Consider the following 21908-nt stretch of genomic DNA (forward strand, 5'->3'; position numbering starts at 1 on the left):
AACATCCTCGTAGCAGTAGTAGTAGTCGTGCTAGTAGTAGTCACTACTACTACTTCTACTACTTCGACTACTACTACTACTACCGTGACTACTACTACGAGTCCTGTGACCGTAACTACTATTACTTCTGGTACTACCACTACTAAAGCTACCGTCATTATGACTACTACTACTACTATTGTGAACTATGACTACTACTACTACGACTCCTCATACTGCTCCGCATGACCACGACGACGTCCTTCAAGAGAAGGTTCTTTTATCTTTCTTTGTTGATTACATTCTTCTCTCTGTCTCTCTCTTTCACTTCGTCTTTTGCTCCTCTCTTCTTCTGTTTTCAAGTGGAGACGATAGACCACTCTCTCTGTCTCTCCCTAGTAACGATGATGGATGGCCGAGAGAAGAAAATTCATTCCTCTGTGTGTGTCTCCCCCAAACGTGTCGGCGCTGGACGTCAGCGACGGAGCGGGAGGAGAACCAAAGAAAGAAAGAAAAAAGAGAGATAAGAAAGAAAGAGGAATAAAGGAAAGAAAAGAGAGAAAAAAAGGGAGATATAAGAAGGAAAGAAGAATGAAGGAAAGAAGAATGAAGGAAAGAGAGAAAAAGGAGATATAAGAAAGAAAGGAGAAAAATGAGAGAAAGAAGGAAAGAAAGTTAGCTAGGGTTGTAAGAATTCTATTCAATAAGAAGAAAGAAAGGAGTGCATGCTTACATAGATATAAGAAAAGGAGAGAGATCGAGTTCGTTACTTCTTGATTGAGAAAAGTCTTTAAAATTTTCCTCGACTACACTAGAAAGAAAGAAACAGAAGGAAAGATGAAGAAAAAGAAGGTAAATGATCTTCTACCTCTTCATCTTCACCTTTTCATTCATAAGAGAGCACCCTCAGAGAAACACCCTATAACAAACCTTCTGCTTCTTCTCCTTCTCCTTCTTAACACGTCCATCTTCAATCAATCGCACCCGTACATCATACTCGATATGTCTACACCTAGAGCTGTATACACATGCATGTATACCAAAAGACGTACATATATATAGACGTACATACGGACTTAAGCACACCAGTATATATGTAGGTATTTTGTATTGATACGAGAGACTTGCCCTTCCCGTGAAGGAAAGGAATGAGCGAAGAGTCTTTTTCTTTCTTGATAAGATTGAAGCAAGCAGAAGTTGTGAAGCCTCATCGTGTAGAGACCTTCATTGATTGTGATCTCTCTCTCTCTCTCTTTCTCTAAGGAGAAGAGAGTCAGTTTGAAAAAGAGAGAATACACTTGATAAAGAATGTCTTCTTCATTCTTTCTTTTGCATAGGTAAAGATACAGTGAGTTCTTCATTCATGAAAAAGCGAAAGAGAGAGAGAGAAAGAAAGAAAAGCCAAGACGCCCCACACATACATAAACACTTTCCTTCTCTCTCTCTCTCTCTTTCTGTTTCCTCTTTTGGCTTCTTCTCTCCTCCCCCTTCAGTAGTAAAGGAAGAAGAGGAGCACTCTCCGTCTTTGTTTGAACAGGCCTTTCGAAAAGATAAAGATAGAGGTTCAGCGCCAGAGAGAGAGACATACAGAGAGAGAAAGAGAGAGAGGGAGCCATTCATACAAAGGCATGAAGCAAAACGACGACGTCTAAAAGAAGAAGAGAAAGAGAGAGAAAAATAAAAGAATCTCGATGCTATCAACCTAGAGAAAGAAAGAGAGAAAGATCCTAGCAGTGATTGAAATGATCGATTGGTAGATATGGGAATCAAAAGGAAAGGCACAGTAAACCAAAGAAGGAAAGACAGCATGGAGAATTCTCTCTCTCTCTTTCTTCTCATCTATCTTTCTCCCCTCTCTCTTTTCTTTCTCTTCTTCTTCTTCTTCTCTTTTTCCTCTTTTCTTCTTCTTTTCTAGTCGAAGTTGAAATCTCGTATCTGAGCTAGAATGTCTGACGCGCCTCTCAAAGATCTAGCAGAAATCAAAGACCAAGAAAAGAAGAAGAACAAGACAAGAAGGGAGAAGAAGAAGAAGGTGCGAATGATGAGGATTCTCAGGAAGCAGGAGAAAGAGAGAGAAAGGAGAAAGTCAAACGGACAGTCTTAGTGCACGGGAAAGAGAGAGAGAAAAGAGAGAGTGAGAAAGACAAATAGCCAGGCTGAAGATGGGTCGACCTGACAGACATATCTAACACCTCCAACTGAAAGAGGAAGAAGGGGACGAAGAAACGCTTGAATAAGAGACCTCACCGGTGCCCTTCCTCTCCTTACTAGACAAGAGCATAGAGAGAACAACTGGAAGGAAAGATGATAGTCATTCACGCATACACAGAAAGCTTTGTCTCTGTCTTCGATCAAGACGAGGAAAGAGAGGAGAGAAGTGAAGAGAAGGAGGTACGAACAGAAGAGACGTCAACCTCCTATAGCTTTGACTAGTACTGGGACTGTAAAGCAAAGCACTCTCTACATCATACTTGGGAACTATACATAGAATCAGATGCACAGAGATAAGACCAGATACACATATAGATAATATAGGCATGGAGACCCATGGGATCTCATTGCCGTCCTGGGAGTAGAAGCCATAGACATAGACTCCCCTATATGATTGATAGATAGACAAGAGTTCAGATGTTGTGGTCTTTGTCTAGGTGTCTGTCTGTCGCTAATCTGTAGGAGAAGAAGAAGACTAAGAGGAGAGGTTACCTGAGTAGTTGTTTACATTGAGATCTTCTTTCACATATATCATCGGCCTCCCTCATCAGATCACTGAAGAGCTCTAAAAGAGAAGGAAGACACAAACATGTAGAAAGAACGAAAGAAAGAAAGAAATGGCAGGCGAAAAGAGAACATGAAAAAAGCTTGTGCCCACATGACATGTCTTTCTTCTTCGTGTCTGAAGCATTCGATCTTCTAGTCTTCTTTCGGAAGAAGTCCGAACAAGGCGAAGGCGAAAACGAAGAAGAAACATAGGCAGCCTTGCGGTGTTTGAAACAGAGAAGAAAGATAGCATAGAAGAAAGAATAGAAGGAGAGAGAGAAAGAGAGAGACAGATCACCCGCATGCACTCCTTCGTATTCACAGGTACGGGGGGGTAGGGAAGTCACTGCCATGATCTTCAGACTTTCTCATATCTATCTATCTATCTATCCTTAATCTATCGACCAATCGCCAACCTATCTGTAATCTATCTGTCTAGCTATCATCAATCTATCTGTCTCTTCATTCCTTCTGACTGACGGAGAAGCTGTACATAGAGCAAACCTCATTCATATCAATCGTATATAGATAGATCTATACGTGTAGACAACCCCGCACATAAAGAGGTAAATAGAGAAAGAAAGAACGAATGTTTTCACTGAGCTTACCGTCAACTTCTTTACTTACATTCGCACCTCTTCTTGAACTGTTTCTTTATCTTCTTCTCCCTCTACTTTCACTTCTCTAGAATGTTGCAGAGAGAGCCAACTCGCACTGGATGGACAGTCTCATTCCTTCATTCTATACACACACCTGGCAGTTTACATATACCTCTTACTACATACATACCTTGGTGTATCTCTCTCTCTCTCTGTAGATCCATACAGATTTTCATGAATCCATATATGTATATCTAAGTATCTACCTCTCTGTCCACATAGAAGATACAAGATCCGATCTAGACAGAGACAAAGAAGAATGATATGACGGAGAATAGGTATGCTAGGAAAGAAGAGAGTCAATGGATTGATTCCTTACCTTCACGGTAGAGCTGGGCGACGAGCTCACGTTGTAGAACATCTTTAGCTGTATTCACCATGAAGTACATGATCGACTTAGGCACTGCATCAGCGACATTCTTCCTGTCGTTTGGTTTCCAAATTCACACACAAAAATCACCAGGTGTACATACACCTCAAAGAAAGGCTAGAGAGGAGGAAGGATGACGAATAGCAATGGCCCGGGGGGGGGGAAGGGGGCACGACAAATCACCAGGGAAATAGAGACTGAATCCATCGTCCTAGTTCTCTCTCTTGATTATATGCGATAAAAACACTCTCCCTTCGTCTCTCTCTCTCTCTCTGCGAAGTTGCTATACAAAAAGTCATTCGAGAAGTGACACTCTTCCTGATGGAAGTACGACACGTAAAAACCTCGTTGGATAGACCTTCTTCAAGCATATCTACCTATCTATCTATCTATCGATCTATCTATCTACTCGCCATCGAGAACGTGCATACATTTAGGCAGATATAACACTTATACCTACCACGAAACCACTAGGTCCATACCTCACTATATGTATCTAGATACATGTACACATAGCTTAATAAGAACTGTGAAGAGACATCTCTGTACACATACATTCATACGTCTCTATGTATCTCTCTTCTTCTTCTGTTTCTATCTCTCTATACATGTCTGGGTGTGTCTATCTAAGGAAGTAGTGAAACAGAGATGTGATCTATGATCTTAGCTATGGATTGTATATCTATTCCAGGTGGACTGGTTTGAGCAGATCATATGACATGTGTATTCGCGTTTATTTTAGTTCATATCACTCACAGCAGTAGTTACAGCTATTAGTTAGAGGGATTCTCATTACCTGACGATTTGGAAGTAAGACCAAATCAGACTTTTGATGAGGTCAGTCTCTATCTGCTCTCTCTCAGATGGGACTTCAGATGGAGCGACAATAGAAGGAACTTGAGGTAACCTTATCCCTACTCCCCCACCTCCCTATACAGAAAACACATACATATAGAGACAAAAGAAACAGAAGAATACGGAAAAGAGTCATGTACTCACAGAAGATATGCTGTCGATCTATCTATCTATCTATCTTTAATCTATCTATCTATCTCATCATCACTACACATACATGAAACCACAGAGAAAGGGACACACACAAACATACAGATAGATACGTGTACAGTTATTGAATATCTATTTATCTATCTGTAATCTATTTATCTATATTTTGAAGGAGGTTCACTCGTTCTGGTATAGAGACTGTTAGATACCTATCTTATCACCATAATGTAGACATCCGTAGGCACCCCCTTCCTCCAGCTATAGACGAATAGATACACACATATGTGTCTATACACAGAAAGATCTATATAGGTATCTATGCCGATATACAACGTCTTTATAACCTACGCTACGATATTCTTTTAAACGTTTTTTATGCATAGTGTTTCTCATCGATGTAGACAACAGAGAAGGCGGTGGAGTTTTGGGAGTGGACCAAAATTCTTCTTGTCACACTACGACTTTCATATACTTCATAGTGAATAGGCTGTCTAGATGCACGACGGACTCGTGACAGAAAGATAGATCGGTAGACTGAAGAAGGATAGATAGACAGATAGATACATAGACAGAGACGACCTCGATGACAATACTAAGATGGAAGAACGCCTTCTTTATCTTTGCGTTTTCAATTCTTCCTTCGGTCCGGGTCCCCTTGTCTCTCTTCTGATAATAGGCTCCGAGGTGTACATACAGTCGACGTACCCTGAACTTCTCGTAGGTGCCACCACTAGTCCCACCAAAGGAAGAACGAAGAGAAGAACGGCCAAGATGATGACTCTCTGCGACAACAGCGAAGAGTAAGGAAAGAAAGAATAAGAAAGAAAGAATAAGAGAAGGAAAAAAAAAGAAAAGAAACAGAAAGCGGAGGTCGATATAAGTAGGATTTGCTCCTTCCTCCTGTCATGGATGGAGTACAGACAAAGACAGCGTCTGTACACACAGACTGTGTAGGCAACTCATCACCTAGCTAGATAGCTAGCTAGCTAGTTAACCACCTAGGTGAAGGACCCTGTGGAAGGCCTATGTATTCGCATGAACCAAACACAAAACATACATATATATATATATATATATACGTACATACGTGAATACAACTGCTAGTCATCGTAGAAGAAATAGATAGCTCCGTAGGTCGATCATTATGCAAGCCAGTGCTCAGACGCGTCTCTCGACACTTGGAGACGGCGAAACACTTGTTGGTTCTAGGTATCTACACAAGGCTTTTCAGACCGACGATCAAAAGAGCCGTCTTACAGTGGGAGTAGACCGTGTATGTATGTAGACCGTGCATGTATGTATACATACAGACACGTCCTACATGTGAATATGTATGTATGAAACTGTGGAAGATCTGAAAAGCTACGTAACCGGTGAAGCCTTAGAGCACGTATGGAAGGAGAAAAGAAAAGACCAGGAAGAAAAAGACCACGTGCAAGAAATGTAGTTATATGCACATGAAGAAAGGTAGCTGCATGCAATTAGATGTATATAGATACGTATCTATATACATCCCTCCTCTTTCAAAGGCCATGATCACATGGGTACGTCTATACAATCAGATACAGTCGGTGTACCTACAAGGCTGTGTATAGACTGGAAGCTGACTGTTACACTGCACTTCCGCGTATGTTCAGAAGATGTATCGACAACTCCTGCCCTTAAGGAAACCTCTATCTCTCTTGAATTTCCTACGCTTTCTCTCTCATCGAACGAAGAAAAAAAAAAGAAGTCTCATGAGACAACACCACAGACTTTCCATGCATGCGTCCCCTTCTTTAACGCTACAAATAGGCTTACCTATACGTCTGTACGTACAAGTAACATATACGGTATACAATTACATACAGTATCCATATACACGTATGTATATATGTATATCCTCTGATAATATGTGCAGCGTATGTCTACACGTGGCATGCGCTAACATCTCCTCGACAGCTAAAGCTGTTCCTCTCCACATCTCCCTACTTTCTTCTCTCCTTCTCGTCTCACACGTCAGCTACATGCAAACATACAAGAACATCCATAGCAACCCGTAAAGGTAGGGATACGTATGTAGAAATACGTAGGGCATATCTACATAAATGTGTACCTACGAATAGTACATACATATACACACGTATGGCATATATCCATGTATATGTACATGCCACAGAGGTATATGTACCTGAGGAGACACCTGGGACTTCTCTTATACCCTCTACAGACACATGCAGGTATACACAGAGACGGGGATGGATGCGCGCACTAACCATCTGAATAATCTAAGGTATGACTACGAGGCTGAGGATAGAGAGGAGAAGTCGATGATGGTTGTCTTGAGCTGTCATCCGCAGAAGATGATCGCGGAGACCCCGGCGAAGGGCGAGAAGACATGCCTGGAGACACATTGTGACTAGCAGGAGGACGACTACTACTAGTGCTAGCGCTATTATTACTAGCCCCCCCTGCTGCTGCTGTCGAACTTGAAGAAGAGGAAGAAGAAGAAGAGCCTGGACGAGCACTCTTAAGAAAAGAAAAGAAACCTCCATGCTGCTGTAACACTCCTCCGCCTCCCCCGGTCTATGCATGCGGAAAAAGCGGAGAGAAAGAAGGAGAAGAAAAGAAAGAAAAAGAGAAGGTTTCAAAGAATGACTTCACTAGTGTTAGAAGAGAGTGAGGTGAAAACAAGGGAAGAAGAGGAAGAGGCAAGAGAAAAGTAGGTTGAAGCTCGGATTGATGGGTAAGATGCGATAGATTGGAGAAAGATTAAAGACAGACAGACAAAGTAAAAAGGAGATAGACAAATAGGTAGATAGATAGATACGTTAAAGTAGATAGACAGTTACATACACTGAAGAGAGAGAGATTGATTGATCGAAGGTAGACAAATAGACAAATAGAATACAGGTAGATAGATAGACAGACTAGGGACATCTATTCGGATTGGGGACATATAGATAGATAGACATCCTCATGCCTCTCGTATACTTTCTCTTTGTTTCTCACGCCTACAGGAATGTATCTGTAACATATCCACATTCACTTGACCTTTGTCGCACACCCACACACCATGCGTATGTATACGGTAGGTACGTACGTAAAGAGATGTATCTCGCTCTATCCACATACCTACCCTATCCATACGCATATATATATGTATATATACCTAAAACAGATATATCTATATGTACATATGAAGAGAGAGATATGTATGTATTCGTAACCTACTCCCTGTTGCTGGTCGGCGTCCGAAGTTGCTCTATGATGGTGATTGGCAGCTACCGCTGCTGCGGCGATTTGTTGAGCTTGAGGAGGGAGAGGAGAAGGCGTCGCTGCATGCATGCATGCACGTGAAGACACTTAAAAAGAAAGAGTAACGAGGATGGGAAGAGACAGAAGAGACATGTCTCCCGCGTCTTTCTATGTTGAAACGAGAGATAGATCTCAAAGAACAAGGTCTATATGTACCTGCAAGGAGGGTCGGTGTAAAGAAAGAATGAGAGAAAGGAGAGAGAAAGAAAAAGATAGATACACAGAGAGATAGTCACGAAGACAGCTCCAGAGACTTGAGGGGAAAAAGAAGAAGAGTGGACAAGACATTATGAACGGGGACGCTAACAAAAGGGAGAGCAGAGAGAGTATGAGCAGCCGAAATGGAGAAAAATTCTATTCTGTCTATATGAAGCTGAAGAATAGACAGGCAAGAAGAGATGATCGAAGTGCATGAACGAGATATACATGAATGTTCGAACATCTTCACATGTCTTCTCTAAATAATAAGAATAGAGCCTGAGTCCCCGGAAATGTACATCTACATGCATTCAAATATATCGGACTTCTCACTACAGCCAAGTCTATTGCAAAGACGAAGGAAGAGAGAGAAAGAAAGATGGATTCGATTCTTTACTCCAGAAAGCATCACACGGAAAGATGTCAAGCGCACGTTCGCTTTCTCTCGCCACAACTTCAGAAGAAAACGTTGATGTCATAGGGATTAGACCCGCATGCGTGCGTGCATGCCCCCCGCTCTAAAATGGTGACTTTGCATGCATCCATCCCCAGGCGAGAGATCAAGAAATGTCAACTCCCTCCCACCATAGTTTGGAGAGAGATCGAATAAGATAGAGAGAGATGTGCACAACGTACAAAGAAGAGGAGAGGCAGGCGGGACAACAACTGGATGGGTCTGGGGTGTAGCGGGATGACCTCCTCCTCCTCCTGAAGAAGAAGAAGAATTGCTGTTGCTTAGATTTCCATCTAAAGACAATAAAGAAGGAGGTATTCGATGGTTGCTACGATTCCCCCCAGAGGAATGCCTTGAATAGGCTGATGCAGACCGATGAGAGCTTTCTCTTGATGACCCGACTATAAGCCGATTCGCATTACTGGGGTGACTACTATTATTATTATAGCGAGATGGTTGGCTCGAATTACTGAGATATTGATTCGAATAACTCAGGCCTCCTCCTGCCCCCCGGTGTCCCCCCGCTTCATCCCCATAGTGATTTTGCAAATAAGAAGAAGAAGAGGATCCGCCTCCTGCTCCACTCCCCCCGAAACGGTTGTTCATAAAGTCGGGGTGATTTGTATTGATATAAGCTAGCTCGATCTAAGCAACAAGGGAAGTACAAGAAAGAAAGAAAGGAGAGAGCAAAAGTTGAAGAAAGACTGAAGAGACATGGACGTAAAGAGTTCTAAGGAAGGAGGGGCGAGAAGATGAGAGGGAGCCTATATATAGGAGAGTAGAGAAGTACCACTGTGCATGCATGCACCAAGGAAGAAAAAAAAAGACCGAGACGGGGGAGGAACGGAAGGACTGAAGGAGAAGATGGATGACATCATGAAAAGACACTGAGATACAACAATAGCAAAAAGAAACATAGAAGTAGATAAATCACATACATACAGGGGAGGCAAAAAGAAGAAGAAAGACACATCATCTCTATAGGCAACCCTTCTGTCTGCCTATATATCTCTCTCTATGCATCTATAAATACATCCACTAGGTACATATACTTTTCGACGTATATATGCCTATCTAGCTACCTACATTCATATACATATGCACTCAAGCACACCTAGTGTACAGGGGGGTGTATAGAGAAGTATGTACTTAGACAGACTTATATGCATATAGGTAGATAGATAGATAGAGAAATAGAGAAATAGATCGATAAATTTTAGATAGATAGATAGATAGATATGGACGTACGTTGACAAGCCCGAGGTAGTTGTATCTGTGTGTGTGTTGTGTACCTGTATGATGTTGTGAATCATTTGGTTAGTAGGGGCGAGGCACCTCCTTAAAACTCCCCTCACCACGTCCATCACTCGATCTCGCAAGTTGCCGAATCGGGACATCTCTGGCAGTTCGCACTTCTCTACTATCTTCTGAAGCTCTTCATACACCTCAAGAAAAAGAAAGAAAACAAGGAAAAAAAAAAATTTTCATCGATAGACAGGCATGGTGCAGAGAAGAGATGTCGATGCATCTCTCTGGACGCCTGCACAACTAGAGCTGACACCCCCAGAGACGCCTCTATCTCCATATGTATATCTATATGTAGACATATAGATACAGATAGCTGAATTCAGATACAGATGAGTATATATACATATACATATATACAGAGAGAGAGGTGTATAGACGTATACATAGAGATCTAGATAAACAGAGACCTAGGCGCATAATTTTATATATGCGACGGAAGGGGCAAGTGAGGGTACGAAGAGAATCAAAAAGACAAGAGGAAGAGCTATATCACCATCTTCTTAGCTAGTGCAAGCCACTCTCTTTCTTTGTTTGTATTTCTTGACCATGTACTTCCTCGAGATATCGGTCTCAGAGAATGAAGAGAAGAAAGAAAAAGAAGTCTCATGAAACTTCGCTGCTTTGAGAAGGAATGCACCCCTGCAGAAAAACACGTAGTACTAGGAGTAGTCGTGGTAGTCCTACTGTATGGGCACTCACTCTTCAGGTCCATAGTAGGATGGATTATGACGAGTATGACTAACGCACTGATGATCTTCAAACAGCCACGCCGACGATGATATGAAGAGCGCAGGATAGTCGCTTGTGTATTGTGAATCTACATATATATATCTACCTCTCTCTCTAAATATATATATGAGAGAGAGAACGTACCTGTTCTACACATTGTAGGCTGGGCATTTCGAGTTGCTGAATCTGTTTCTTCACTAAAATCTCGAAGGCTCCCTCTGGCACAAACAAAGCCGCCTTGGGACCCGTCGCATTTCTACACAAGAAATCGACGAAAAAAGAAAGAAAGAAAACACGAATCAAGACGAAGGAAAGAGAAGAACAAGAAGAAGAGGAAAGAAGGGGAAGGGAAAGAGGGAGATGGTGACGAAGAAGAAAAAGAAAGGGGAAGAACAAGAAGAAGATGAAGAGAAACAAAAGAAAAAGAAAGAGGAAAGAAGCGGAGAAAAGAAGAAAGAGAAAAGACGAGGAGGAAGGGAAAGACCAAAGAAGTGTTTTCTTGCTTTGAATGAACAGTTGAAGAAAGAAGAAAGACATGTGTGTAGAAACGCACTACATAGATGGAAAGACTAAAGACAGAGGAAAGAGAAAAGCATAGACAGAAATGTCCTACTTCTTCTTTGCCTTGCCGTGGGGCAGAAGAGGTGTATTCTATAAGCTAAAGTATGGAGAGGCCGCAGCGGCAGAATGTCTAGACAAGCAGGGAGAAAGACTACAGAGACACATACACACATCTATATCTACTTGATCCATACATGAAGGAAAAGGCCACGACTAGGCAGACTATCTGTCTTCTTTCATATTCGTAGATCTATCTATACCTACGATGTCTGTGTGAAGAGAAAGTTCTCTCGATTTCTTTATCTTTCTCCCAAATGTGTTTCTTTCTTTCTGTCTTCTGATCTTTCTCTTTTTCTTCTTCTGCTTACCGGATGGCTGTCCGAATCTCATGATCAGAGAGACCGTCAAGTGGATCAAACTCTGCTAACGCCCGGCTTTAAAGAAAAGAAAGAAAGGAAGGAGATGATATACGTGAGTCTGTCTAGAGAGATCTATGTTTTAGGTGGAAATTTCTCTCTTTGCGTTAGCATAGGCACATCATGAAGATCCATAAATAGGAGTACAGGCAGGCAAGCTTGAGTTTCTTCATCCCAGATATCTCTATTAGGAAAGAAAGAAGAGGAAGAAAAGATGAAAAGAATGCTTGACATATTCTTCTTCAGCTTCTTCTTCGTTTGCCTCTTCTTCTACAAGGTGAATGAGGCCCCTTAGCCACGTCCTTGTCCCTTCACAAAACGCGACGCATGCATACAGACACACCTGTATATAGAACTATCTAAATACAGAAAGACAGCTAAATTGACGGTGAAACTCTATTGGGACCGACTCCTTTTTTCTTTCTTCTTCCTCGTTCTGTTCTTCGAGTTTGTCACCCCAGGAGAAACGGATCGACCAGCCTATCCATCTGTCTACCTCTCCTACGTCTCTCGACACGCAGAAGCAGACGGAGAAGGCCGTTCAGAGAGACAACGTTCATGGAAGACGAAGGAAAGAGAAAGAGAACACGATAAGAGAGAGAGAACATGATAGGAGAGGAGAAAATGCTAAGAAAGAAAGAAAGATGCCCGAGGTGAAGAAACAGAGAAAGAAAGAGAGAAGAGGAATGTGTCACTTACCTATACCAGTCGTGAAAGATGAAGTTAATGCGGGCACCTCCCATGAGCTGTTCAGAAGAATGCTGAGCTTGAAGCTTCCCATCTATCGCATCCTACACATACAGACACACATACACATATACACTCTATACACATCTATTCTATATCGATATGCACTAGCGAGACACATGAGGCAACTTGCGTCTAATTCTTTCTCCCTTTCTCTTCTTATTCATACAGACATAAAATACAAAAACACATACATACGCACAGCAGAGAGCCAAAGAAAGAAAGATTCCTCTCTCTCCCTTTTCTTTACATTCTCTTCTGGACTCGAAGTGGAGTGAATCTAAAGTGAATGAAGAGACCGAGAAGGACCGCGGACGAGATAGTCTGGGGGATGTATAGAGGTACAACACACAGATGAGTTAGGACAGGAGAAGCATGTTCTTTCTTCTCTGTCTAATTCAATAAGACAGAAAGAAGGATGAAGAACTTCGACTCCAGACAGGAAAACGAGAAAAAGAGAGAAGATTGCAGAAGGGAGAAAGAGAGAAAACAGAAGAAAGAGATGAAGAAAGAAGAGAAGAGAACTGAGGACCAGTCTCTCCCGGGTTGGGCTGAAGAAAGAATTGAAGAGAGAGAGAGAGAAGGAGAAGATTTCTAGAAGAGACACACGTTTTTGGGAAAGTGTGAAGTGAAGACACTGCACTAAGCAGAGAGCGAGAACGTTGCAGTTCACAACTACTTGTTTAAGAAGAAGAGGAAGAAGAAGAGACAAAGAAATCTATAGAAAACTTCTTTCCGTTCTCTTCTCTAGATCTCTCCACACGAAAGAACTGCGATCATCGAAAGGCTAGTTACCTCTCTGTCGAGCTGTATCTATACATATATACATATGTATATACGTCTATCTATATATGTAAAGCGACAGAGAGAGAGATGGGTGTACGTATTGATGTGTATGTGTATGTTCGTGTATGTGTACGAATATGTATGTATGATGACTATGTATGTGCGTATATCTATAGAGTGAGTTCGATGTGTACGTTGGTAGGTCGGTCTGACTGAGCTTACTTGGAAGTTTCTAGCAAACCGAGAAAAGAAATGGAGTAGCAGAGCACCTGGATTTGCCTTGGCTTCTAGGAGAGGATCTCCATATGTGGCTAGCTCCGCCTCTGTCTTTTGCAAGAGATGAGATATACGAGATTTCAACTCCGGTAGGACTTCTCGTATATGATTCATCAAAATCTAGCATTTGCATGCAGTCGAAAGTACACACAACCCAAACATAAACAACACCTGATGTACATACACAAATAGAGAAAAGATAGATTAGGGATAGATTGGAGATAGATAGATTACAGATAGATAGATAGAGAGGTAGAGAGAGAAGGAATAGATAGAGAGATAGAGAGAGATAGAGACAAATAGACAGGTAGATAGATAGATCCACGTTCACGCAAACTCCTCTAAGAAAAACTCACAGGACAAGTGACACAGTCCAGCAGAGATTTCTTTCTTTCTTTCTTTCCATGTCATCACAAATCGCATCCTAGTCCAAGGTGTGTAGAATGTACATATAGTATATAAATATATAATAGACATGTATATAGATACAATATACACAAGAGCATACACGCACCTCCGCGTGACGTATTCAATCTTCTGCATATGGCTGCAGTCTACATACACCGCACGTACGTATATGTGCTTGTATCTACCTATCTGCCTATATATCGACAGTAAGTTTCTTGAGGTATCGACAAGTAGATCGACAGGTGCCTTCTTTTCTATACGCATTTATCTATTTATCTCTCTACGCGTGCATACAAGAAGAATTACAAGATACAGGATGAGGTTCTGGTGTATGTACAGCTCACACTTACTCTAGCGAAGAGAAAAGTACTGGAGCAAAGAGACATGACCAAAATACAAGAAAGACCACTTTTCTCCTTACGACAGGAGACAGATTTCTCGTTTTCCTTCTTCTCCTTTTGCTTCTTCTTTCTTCTTTCTTTTCTAACTCCCCTTCTATCATCACCACTAGAAGAACTGTTCTTTGTTTGGTCGTCCTACCTGGTTTAAAGATTTCGCTAGATAAGGGATTCCTTGTTTGTGAGCTATCGCCTTATATGCGGGATGATTTCGAAAGAAGGACTCTTCTTCCTTCAGTGCTTCTCTTATAGTCGTTCCTTCTGCTGTATGTCTCTGACCTCGACATACCACTCCTATGTATCTACACCACACAAAACAAAGAGGGCAAAGACCGTAAAGAGGAAAAAGAGACAAACAAGAAAGAAGAGAGGAGAAGAAGAGCCGAAAAGAATGTAAAGTGGAAGAAGAAGAAGATGATAGATGGTGACATGAAAGAGAGAGACAACGGAGGTAAATGAATCTTCCGTTATTCTAGATCTGCTTCTTCTTATGTGACGAACGAAAGATTGGAAAAACAAAGAGAAAGAAAGAAAGAGACTTCAGTCTCCTTTAGCACCAGGAAAAAGACTTGTACTACTGCTATCACTACCACTAGTAGGAGCCGCAGTAGTAGTAGTAATAGTCGTAGTTTTAGTCTTTATTTTCGTGCAACTCTTGTAGTCACACTTCTTGCCTCTCTCATACTATGATGAACACTAGAGCTAAGTTAACTACTACTACTACTGCTGGTCTGTATATTCCTATTGCTCCTAACACTACTATTACTACTGCTGCTGCGACGAAGACTAATACTACTATGACTACTACTGCTACCGCTGTGACCACTACTACTACGACTACTACTATTATGATGGCTATAGGGACTACTATTGCTATGTCTACTACTGCCACTAGTACCTCGTTTTCTTGCTTATGCCTTGCTGTGAGAATCAGACTAATACTGGGACTACGCTAGCCAGTAGAACGCCTATAAGCACCGGACTTGAAGAATGACCACTACTAGGACCACGGGGACTACTATTGCTACTACTACTACTACTGGGGAAGATGAGCAGTCTCTACACGTCAAAGTGTGAGAGAAAGTTTTTGCAAGTGGGATGGTGTTCTTCTCTTTTCCTAGCTTTGATTCAACCGAGTGGCTTTTACAGTCGATTCTTCACTCCAACAGCGCGGTGGTGGTGCTCGTCGTTCTTCTGCTTCTTCTTGCTCTTCTGATTAGGGTTATTGTCTCTTTTCCTTTAGAAGAAACTTACAGAAGACAACTCGCTACAGAAAAACACGGGAAGATATACAAGGTTTAAGGACGACCAGAGACAAAGAGAGAAAGTCGGAGAAAGGAAGAAAGAGAGAACCTGGACATCTAAGGTTTCCTACTCTTCTCTATTCTTTTCTTCTTCTTCTTCTTTTTCCTCTTTTCTTCTTCATGTTTCTTCACGCTTTTGTTCTTTCTTTCTCTCTCTCTTTCCTTCTCAATCTTTCTTTCTTTCTTTCTTTCTCAATCGGCCTTTCTTTGTCTCTCGCTTACCCGCGTTTAAGAGGAATGATTTTATTCCGTAGGAGATCCGCACAATCTGTGCCTTCTTCAAGTGTATCTACCTTGGTCACAACACCAAGTGTACGTACACCCTCTGGATCTACTTCTCTTGCTATTTTCAAGCTAGCAGGGAGAAAAAGAAAAACAGAAGAGAAAGATAAGAAAGAGAAAAGGCAGAAGAAGACAAGACCCAGGAATGAACGAAGAGGAGAAACAACCACACCATACATCTCTCTTCATCTTGTGGATGAATTCTTATGATCACAAGGGCAAGACAGAAAAGAAGAGAGAGAGAAGATGAGTGAAAAAGTAGTCGAAGGCATCAAAAAAAGAGGAAAGTAGATCTCTATTTGTCTACTTAGCTACCAGACGTCTCTCTATCTATATCTCTTGATATACAGGTACACAGGAGTATGGAGTGTATGTACGTACAGCCGGCTTGAGCTGTATCCATGAGATAAAGTTGAATGCACTTCTGTGGCATACCGAAGAAGAGGCAAGGTGACAGATAACCTTCTCTATGTATTGAAGAGAAGAAGATGAATATATCTGCTCTACTAGATTCATCGTCCACCTTAGGCGCCTTTGAAGTGGTAGGTGGTGAGACGTCTATAGGGTCTTCTTGTGATCAACAGTCGCCGAGTCTCCCTTCTCTGCTCTCCTTTCATTTCCTTTCTAATCTCGATGACTAAAGAACCTTTATATCTACTTCTCTCATCATTCCGAGAAAGAAAAAAGGCAAGAAACGATATATGGATACATATATATACGTAGATACATGTATATATGTAGATTCTCTATGAATTTACGCCGTTTAAAGAGAAGGAAGAGAGACTAGGAGTAACAACTGATAGTAAGGAAGGGCATGAAGGAAGAGAAAAAGTTAGAGAGACTTGTTCTTCTTCTTTCGTGTCTTCTTTTCTTCTTTCTTACCTATCAGAGTTGGCGATATCTGTATTTGCAGCTGTCACTGCAAGAATGATGGTCGTCGGTTTACTTATGAACTGAAAAACGATACGTCGAATCTGCATCTGCACAGCATAGAAGCGCATGCAGGGTATGTGTATGTACACCACAACAGCAAACAGAAACGAGGAAAGAAAGGAGTTCAAGATAATCAGAAGAAAAGGTCAGTATGTATCGACTAATAGATGGATGGATCTATCTTACCCAGCACTCAAGTCAACTGTACATTTCTGTACGCTTTTAGTTACACCTTTTCTTTATCGGGGGAAGAAAAGAAGCAAAGAAAACGTATGAGGGTTCGGTTCATGACCTCCTTCTTTTCCTGAAAATGAGAATCAGCCTCTAGAACAACCTCCCATAGGGTGTACATACACCTCCAGCAGCAGATAGGAGAGAGAAGCATCTCCTCTTTGCCAAACATCTTATCTATGTAGGCGCCAAGAAATCTTCTACTACTCTACCTGTCAGAGAAACTGTTGTTTTTCTCTTGAACCTTCCCAACTAAGGAAGAGCTCTTATACTAAGAATCTAAGAAGAGTCTTCAGAAACGTTGTATGGATGTACACCTCTAGACAAGCGAGGATAGGAGAGTTCTTTACAGGGGCAGGATTGTCTTGACTGGACATGTGTACCTGCTCTTCCACGAATAGAGACAGGGAGAGGGCTCTTGAAAAGTATAGACGACTTACACAGGGAAAAAGCCTATCTATATCGAAAGTATATAGACGCTAAGGTCCTGAAGGGTTTCGAAGCCAGGGGGCAGGTATACATTCATTTACGAGGACGAGGAATCATATGATGTAAGCTGTTTCTATATACAAAGATGTCGACTTTACACGTAGGAAACATTCTGACACTCGGGCGCCTGATGATTATTGCATGCGTAGTATGTGTGTGTGAGGCTACAGCATGTGAATAGCCCATACTGACAATGGGTTGTTCATATAGCCACATACACATAAAGAGACTTCCACAGATGTACCATGACAGGAGCTCATTTCCTGATCTTTCTATGTCTTTGCCATTCTCTATTGGTCGTATCTATTACGGAAATCTATACTACGAACACGCTATCATACACCCCTACCTACCTCGGTCACATTTATCTATCTTTCTATCTATTAAGCTATCTATCCTTAGTCCACCTATCTATACACCTTTCTCCCCTCTCTCTACCTATCTGTCTCTAATCTATCCCCCCTTAATCTTTCTATCTTTAAACTACCTATATGTTCATCTATCTACCTATTTATGTAACCCAACAATGTAATCGCTCTATGTATGTTCAAGCCATCTCGATACTGTATAGGTATCATCCCCCCTCACGGAAAAGTTAAGACGCATGAAGTGTGTTGTACTTGAACTCCTCCCTCGTCAACTCACCGATAGCAAATTCTGTCTGCCTTATTCTTCTTTCTCACACCCTCCTTCCTTCTTCTTCTTGTTCTCTTTCACCCCCCTTCTTCTCTTTCTTTTGACTTACTTCAATATCGGAAGGCTGATCTCCTACAGGCACTTTGGTGATGCCAGGGAGATCGACGAGAGTTAAGTCGATAACATAAGGAGAGAAGATCTTCAAAACAATGGGGGAGGCAGAGATGTTCTTATGCTTGCCGCTGACTCTCTCTGTTTCTCTCTCAATTTCTTCTCTTATTTTGTCGAACTCAGTAAAGCGACGAGACGGACAATGAAGAAATTCACCGTACTCTTCTGGCAGGGGGGGGGGAGAGGAATCCCCTTGTCCTCCCCCCCCTTGTCCTCCTTGCTGTGATGAAGACGACCCCTGCGATGGTTGGGACTTCAGATTTCGAAGCTGGAAAGAGAAAGAAGAAGACAAAAGAAGGAAAGAAGAAAAAAGGAGAAGTAGAAAAAGAGGAGAAGAGAGAAAAATGAAACATCTAGAAAGAAGAAGCCTCGAGCCTTCATTTGAAATCCGAGCGTTATGATAGAAGGGTACACATAGCTGTACAAGAATGTAGAGGCAGAGGAAGAAGAGAATAGTCGGAGACAGGACCATGCGAAAAAAGATATATATATATACTTAACTGCATCACACGTAATCATATATATGTATATACGTGTATCACACATAGTCACGATGTACATACATGGGGGGAAGACGGAGGATCGCCCCCTGGGTGGAAGCACGTCCGGCCCCCCCTGCATGCAGCTGGTTAGATGAGATAGATAGATAGATACATACGTACAGAGAAGCAGAAAGGAATGTTTAGACTACATATGAGAAAGAAATATATGTGCCAGGAAGAAACCAGACAGATCTCCAAGCACACAGGACAGAAGAAATACATAGATAGACAGACTAAGGAAAGATAGAGCAACGATAGACAGATAGATAGCTGAAAGATAGAAAAGAGAGAAGGACGGATTCTGAATAGATTAAAGATAGATAGATAAAGAAACATAGACAAACAGATAGCTTGGCAATAGATAGATTCGAGAGATAAGTCATCAGCGAGGTCAGTGCCAAGAGACTATGCTTCATCGATTTCTCCCCCACAGCCCGACCATAAAAACACGTCTAGACTCTCCCTCTTTCTTTGTTTGTGTCTGTGTCTAGATCTCCAGCATACAGACATAGGGAACCTGCCGAATAGATAACAAGGCTCGGTAGACAGCGTTCCCATGTCGTGCGTTAGCTTACTTGGAGAATTAGAGGTCTTCTCGTGACGACGCCTATCCCACGAGGAAGGAAATCGCGACCAACAAGGGCTTCGAGAACAGAAGACTTGCCTACACTCTGTGCACCCACAACCGCTATCTGAGGTAGATCGATCACCGAGCTAGCTGCTGGGCCCGCGCCAATCGATAGCAAGACATCCTGGAGACGATTTATCACGTAGATCAGCTCATCCATCTTCTAGGGGTGTAAAGGAGGAAGAAGGTCCTTTCAAGGAAAAGAAAGGAGAAAAAGAAGAAAATATCTCTACTGAGAGTATATGATGGACATCTGGACATGTATAGCTATAGACATATACACACGCATACCTATGTATATGTATATATGCGTATGGATGTGTAGAGGATGTGGTATGAGTATACGAGGCATAGACGGATCTAGAGATGAAAAGAGAGAGAGAACGGAGAGGAGGAACGAAGAGCTATCCATTCATTCTTTTTGTGATCTTAGACAGATAGAAAAATGGTAAAAGAAGACAGAAGAAAATGAATTTAGAAGTTTAGAAGGGAGTGATCTTTTCTGTTAAGGAGTCGAAAGAAAGAAGGAAAGGAGACAACAGAAAGAACTCAGGTTTTACATCGAATTTAAGGAGAGAGGAGTAAAGGAAGAGTCCAAGTCCATCAATCATTCAGCTAGTCTCTCTTTCTGGATAGAGGTCGTATAGATGCACTCCTTACTTCTTAAAAGATGAAGTTGCTTAGGAAGAAAGGTTTCTCTAGGATCTCCAGAGAAGATCTCATTTCTTTTCCCTGTCAAGGTCTTTCTCTACGTCTGCATGTCTGCATGCAAGCTACATCCGTGCGGACAGTAGATACAAGCGAAGATAAAAACGCGGGGCGAATAGGGAGAAATCAGTAGACAAGAAAGAGAAAGAAACAAAATAGAGACTTGGAAAAGAAGAGGAAATGGAAGAAAGAAAGTACCGGACGAGCAAGAAAGAAAAAGGAGATTATACTGGTAGATATGTGAAGAAGGTAATGACGCGGAAAAGGCAATGCCGAAGACCCCACCTTGAACGGACGTGTTGGACCATACTGATATTCGGTTGTACATACACCCTAACTAAGAGAAAGAGAAAGAAAAACCGAGCAGCCGGGGTGACAATACGGGACCGATAAGAGAGCTTTCCAAAGGAGTTACTCCGCACAGAGCTGAATGAGAAAAGACAGGGCAGTAGACATCCATAGGATAATAGGAGAAAAGTTCTTGTTAAGAGAGAATCTAAGTTGAAAGGCCGGGCGTTTGAAACGGCAAAGGAATCTCCAAGAGAAGTGAAAGACAACACAGTGTAAAGCGTCGACTGTGATTGTGTCTCGCCAGAGGCAGAGGCAAAGCCAAGGAGAAAGGAGATAAAGAAAGAGAAGAAAGAATCTAAGACCTGAGGAGCTAGCCCTGGCCTTCAATTTCACAAGAACGAGTGCTCATGAGAAACCTATGAAGACAAACTGCGGCAAGAGCATACACAGTCGAGTCTTTGACCGTGTTGCTTCATGCTTCCTGCCAGGGTTGGAGAAATAGAAGAGGAGAGAAGTTTCTACAAGAAGTCCTGTCTCTTCCGCGTTGTCAGGAGACGGGGGAGGTGCAGAGAAGAAGAAGAAACAAGAAGAAGTTGGAAAAAGTACCGAAGAGATTCAACCCATTCAGGACAAGCATGTGCATGCAGTCATTCACAGGCCGTCTTGGGCGATACGTTCACTCCTGCCGTCTCGGCTGTACGTACACCTCGAGGAAAGAATGAAAGAATACTTCTGTACCCCTGTGTGAGCGAAATAGGGAGTTTGCCCCACTACAAACTGTTAGACACTCTTCTCCCACTTGACACGTATAGTTCTGTCCACAGAAAGATATACAGACCGAGTGAGTGGCAGACTGAGAGACATATTACTCGACAGCTTGCTAGACAGGTAGACGGCACACAGACACTTAGAAGTCTCAATTACTTTCAACCAAAAAGCTTCTTGAATTTGTTTCCTCCGTATTCAAGGCGCAAGATGAAGGAGAGAATGATCTGCTGGAGCGAAGGTGAAATGAGAGCCGATGCATTACACATAGACTACGGCTGAAGACTCAAATAGGAAAGAAATGAAGACACCGGAAAAGTGCGGTACCAGATGTTCTGTCTATATTGTCCGGAAGCTAGATACGCTTGTCTCCTTTGGTTATATGCTTTACAATCTATAAGGTGAGTTCCGTACTTCGGACATTCTTGTAAGCAAATCTGCAAGATCTGTCGCCAGACAAATGTAGATGGGACAATATGTGTCAGGACTCACTAGTCCTGCCGCTTCGCGACAAGAGGCACGAACTGAAAGCAACAGCTAGCATCGGTGATTCTCGCCGAACCGTATGAAGACAAAAGCT

General features: G+C 42.0%; 1 protein-coding gene across 1 annotated transcript; it reads right to left on the reverse strand.

Moving 5' to 3' along the window:
* Window positions 1-81: 81 nt before the first annotated feature.
* On the reverse strand, window positions 82-21609 carry CSUI_007628 (dynamin-related protein drpa). Its single transcript, XM_068067773.1, has 19 exons — window positions 20225-21609; window positions 19512-19754; window positions 18333-18662; window positions 16817-16914; window positions 15875-16006; window positions 14491-14650; window positions 13489-13662; window positions 12433-12524; window positions 11686-11751; window positions 10901-11012; window positions 10012-10164; window positions 8902-9364; window positions 7984-8087; window positions 7026-7335; window positions 5476-5552; window positions 4562-4695; window positions 3715-3818; window positions 2683-2755; window positions 82-1948 (listed from the first exon to the last, which is right to left on the reverse strand). Exons 2-19 carry the CDS (start codon window positions 19722-19724, stop codon window positions 1891-1893), a joined length of 2853 nt encoding a protein of 950 aa, XP_067920251.1. The 5' UTR covers window positions 19725-19754; window positions 20225-21609; the 3' UTR covers window positions 82-1890.
* Between the last annotated feature and the right edge of the window lie 299 nt (window positions 21610-21908).

The sequence above is a fragment of the Cystoisospora suis genome (genome assembly GCF_002600585.1).
Source record: "Cystoisospora suis strain Wien I chromosome Unknown contig_4083, whole genome shotgun sequence".
In the NCBI taxonomy this organism is placed as follows: Eukaryota; Apicomplexa; class Conoidasida; order Eucoccidiorida; family Sarcocystidae; genus Cystoisospora; species Cystoisospora suis.

Excerpts from the sequence above, each read along its gene's own strand:
- CSUI_007628 (XM_068067773.1), bottom strand. The coding sequence starts at position 19,724 with ATGGATGAGCTGATCTACGTGATAAATCGTCTCCAGGATGTCTTGCTA. Across the intron at positions 10,165-10,900 it reads GCCTACAATGTGTAGAACAG|GTGTATGAAGAGCTTCAGAA; the intron begins GTACGTTCTCTC and ends CTTTTTCTTGAG. Across the intron at positions 4,696-5,475 it reads GCACCTACGAGAAGTTCAGG|GGAGGTGGGGGAGTAGGGAT; the intron begins GTACGTCGACTG and ends TTTTCTGTATAG.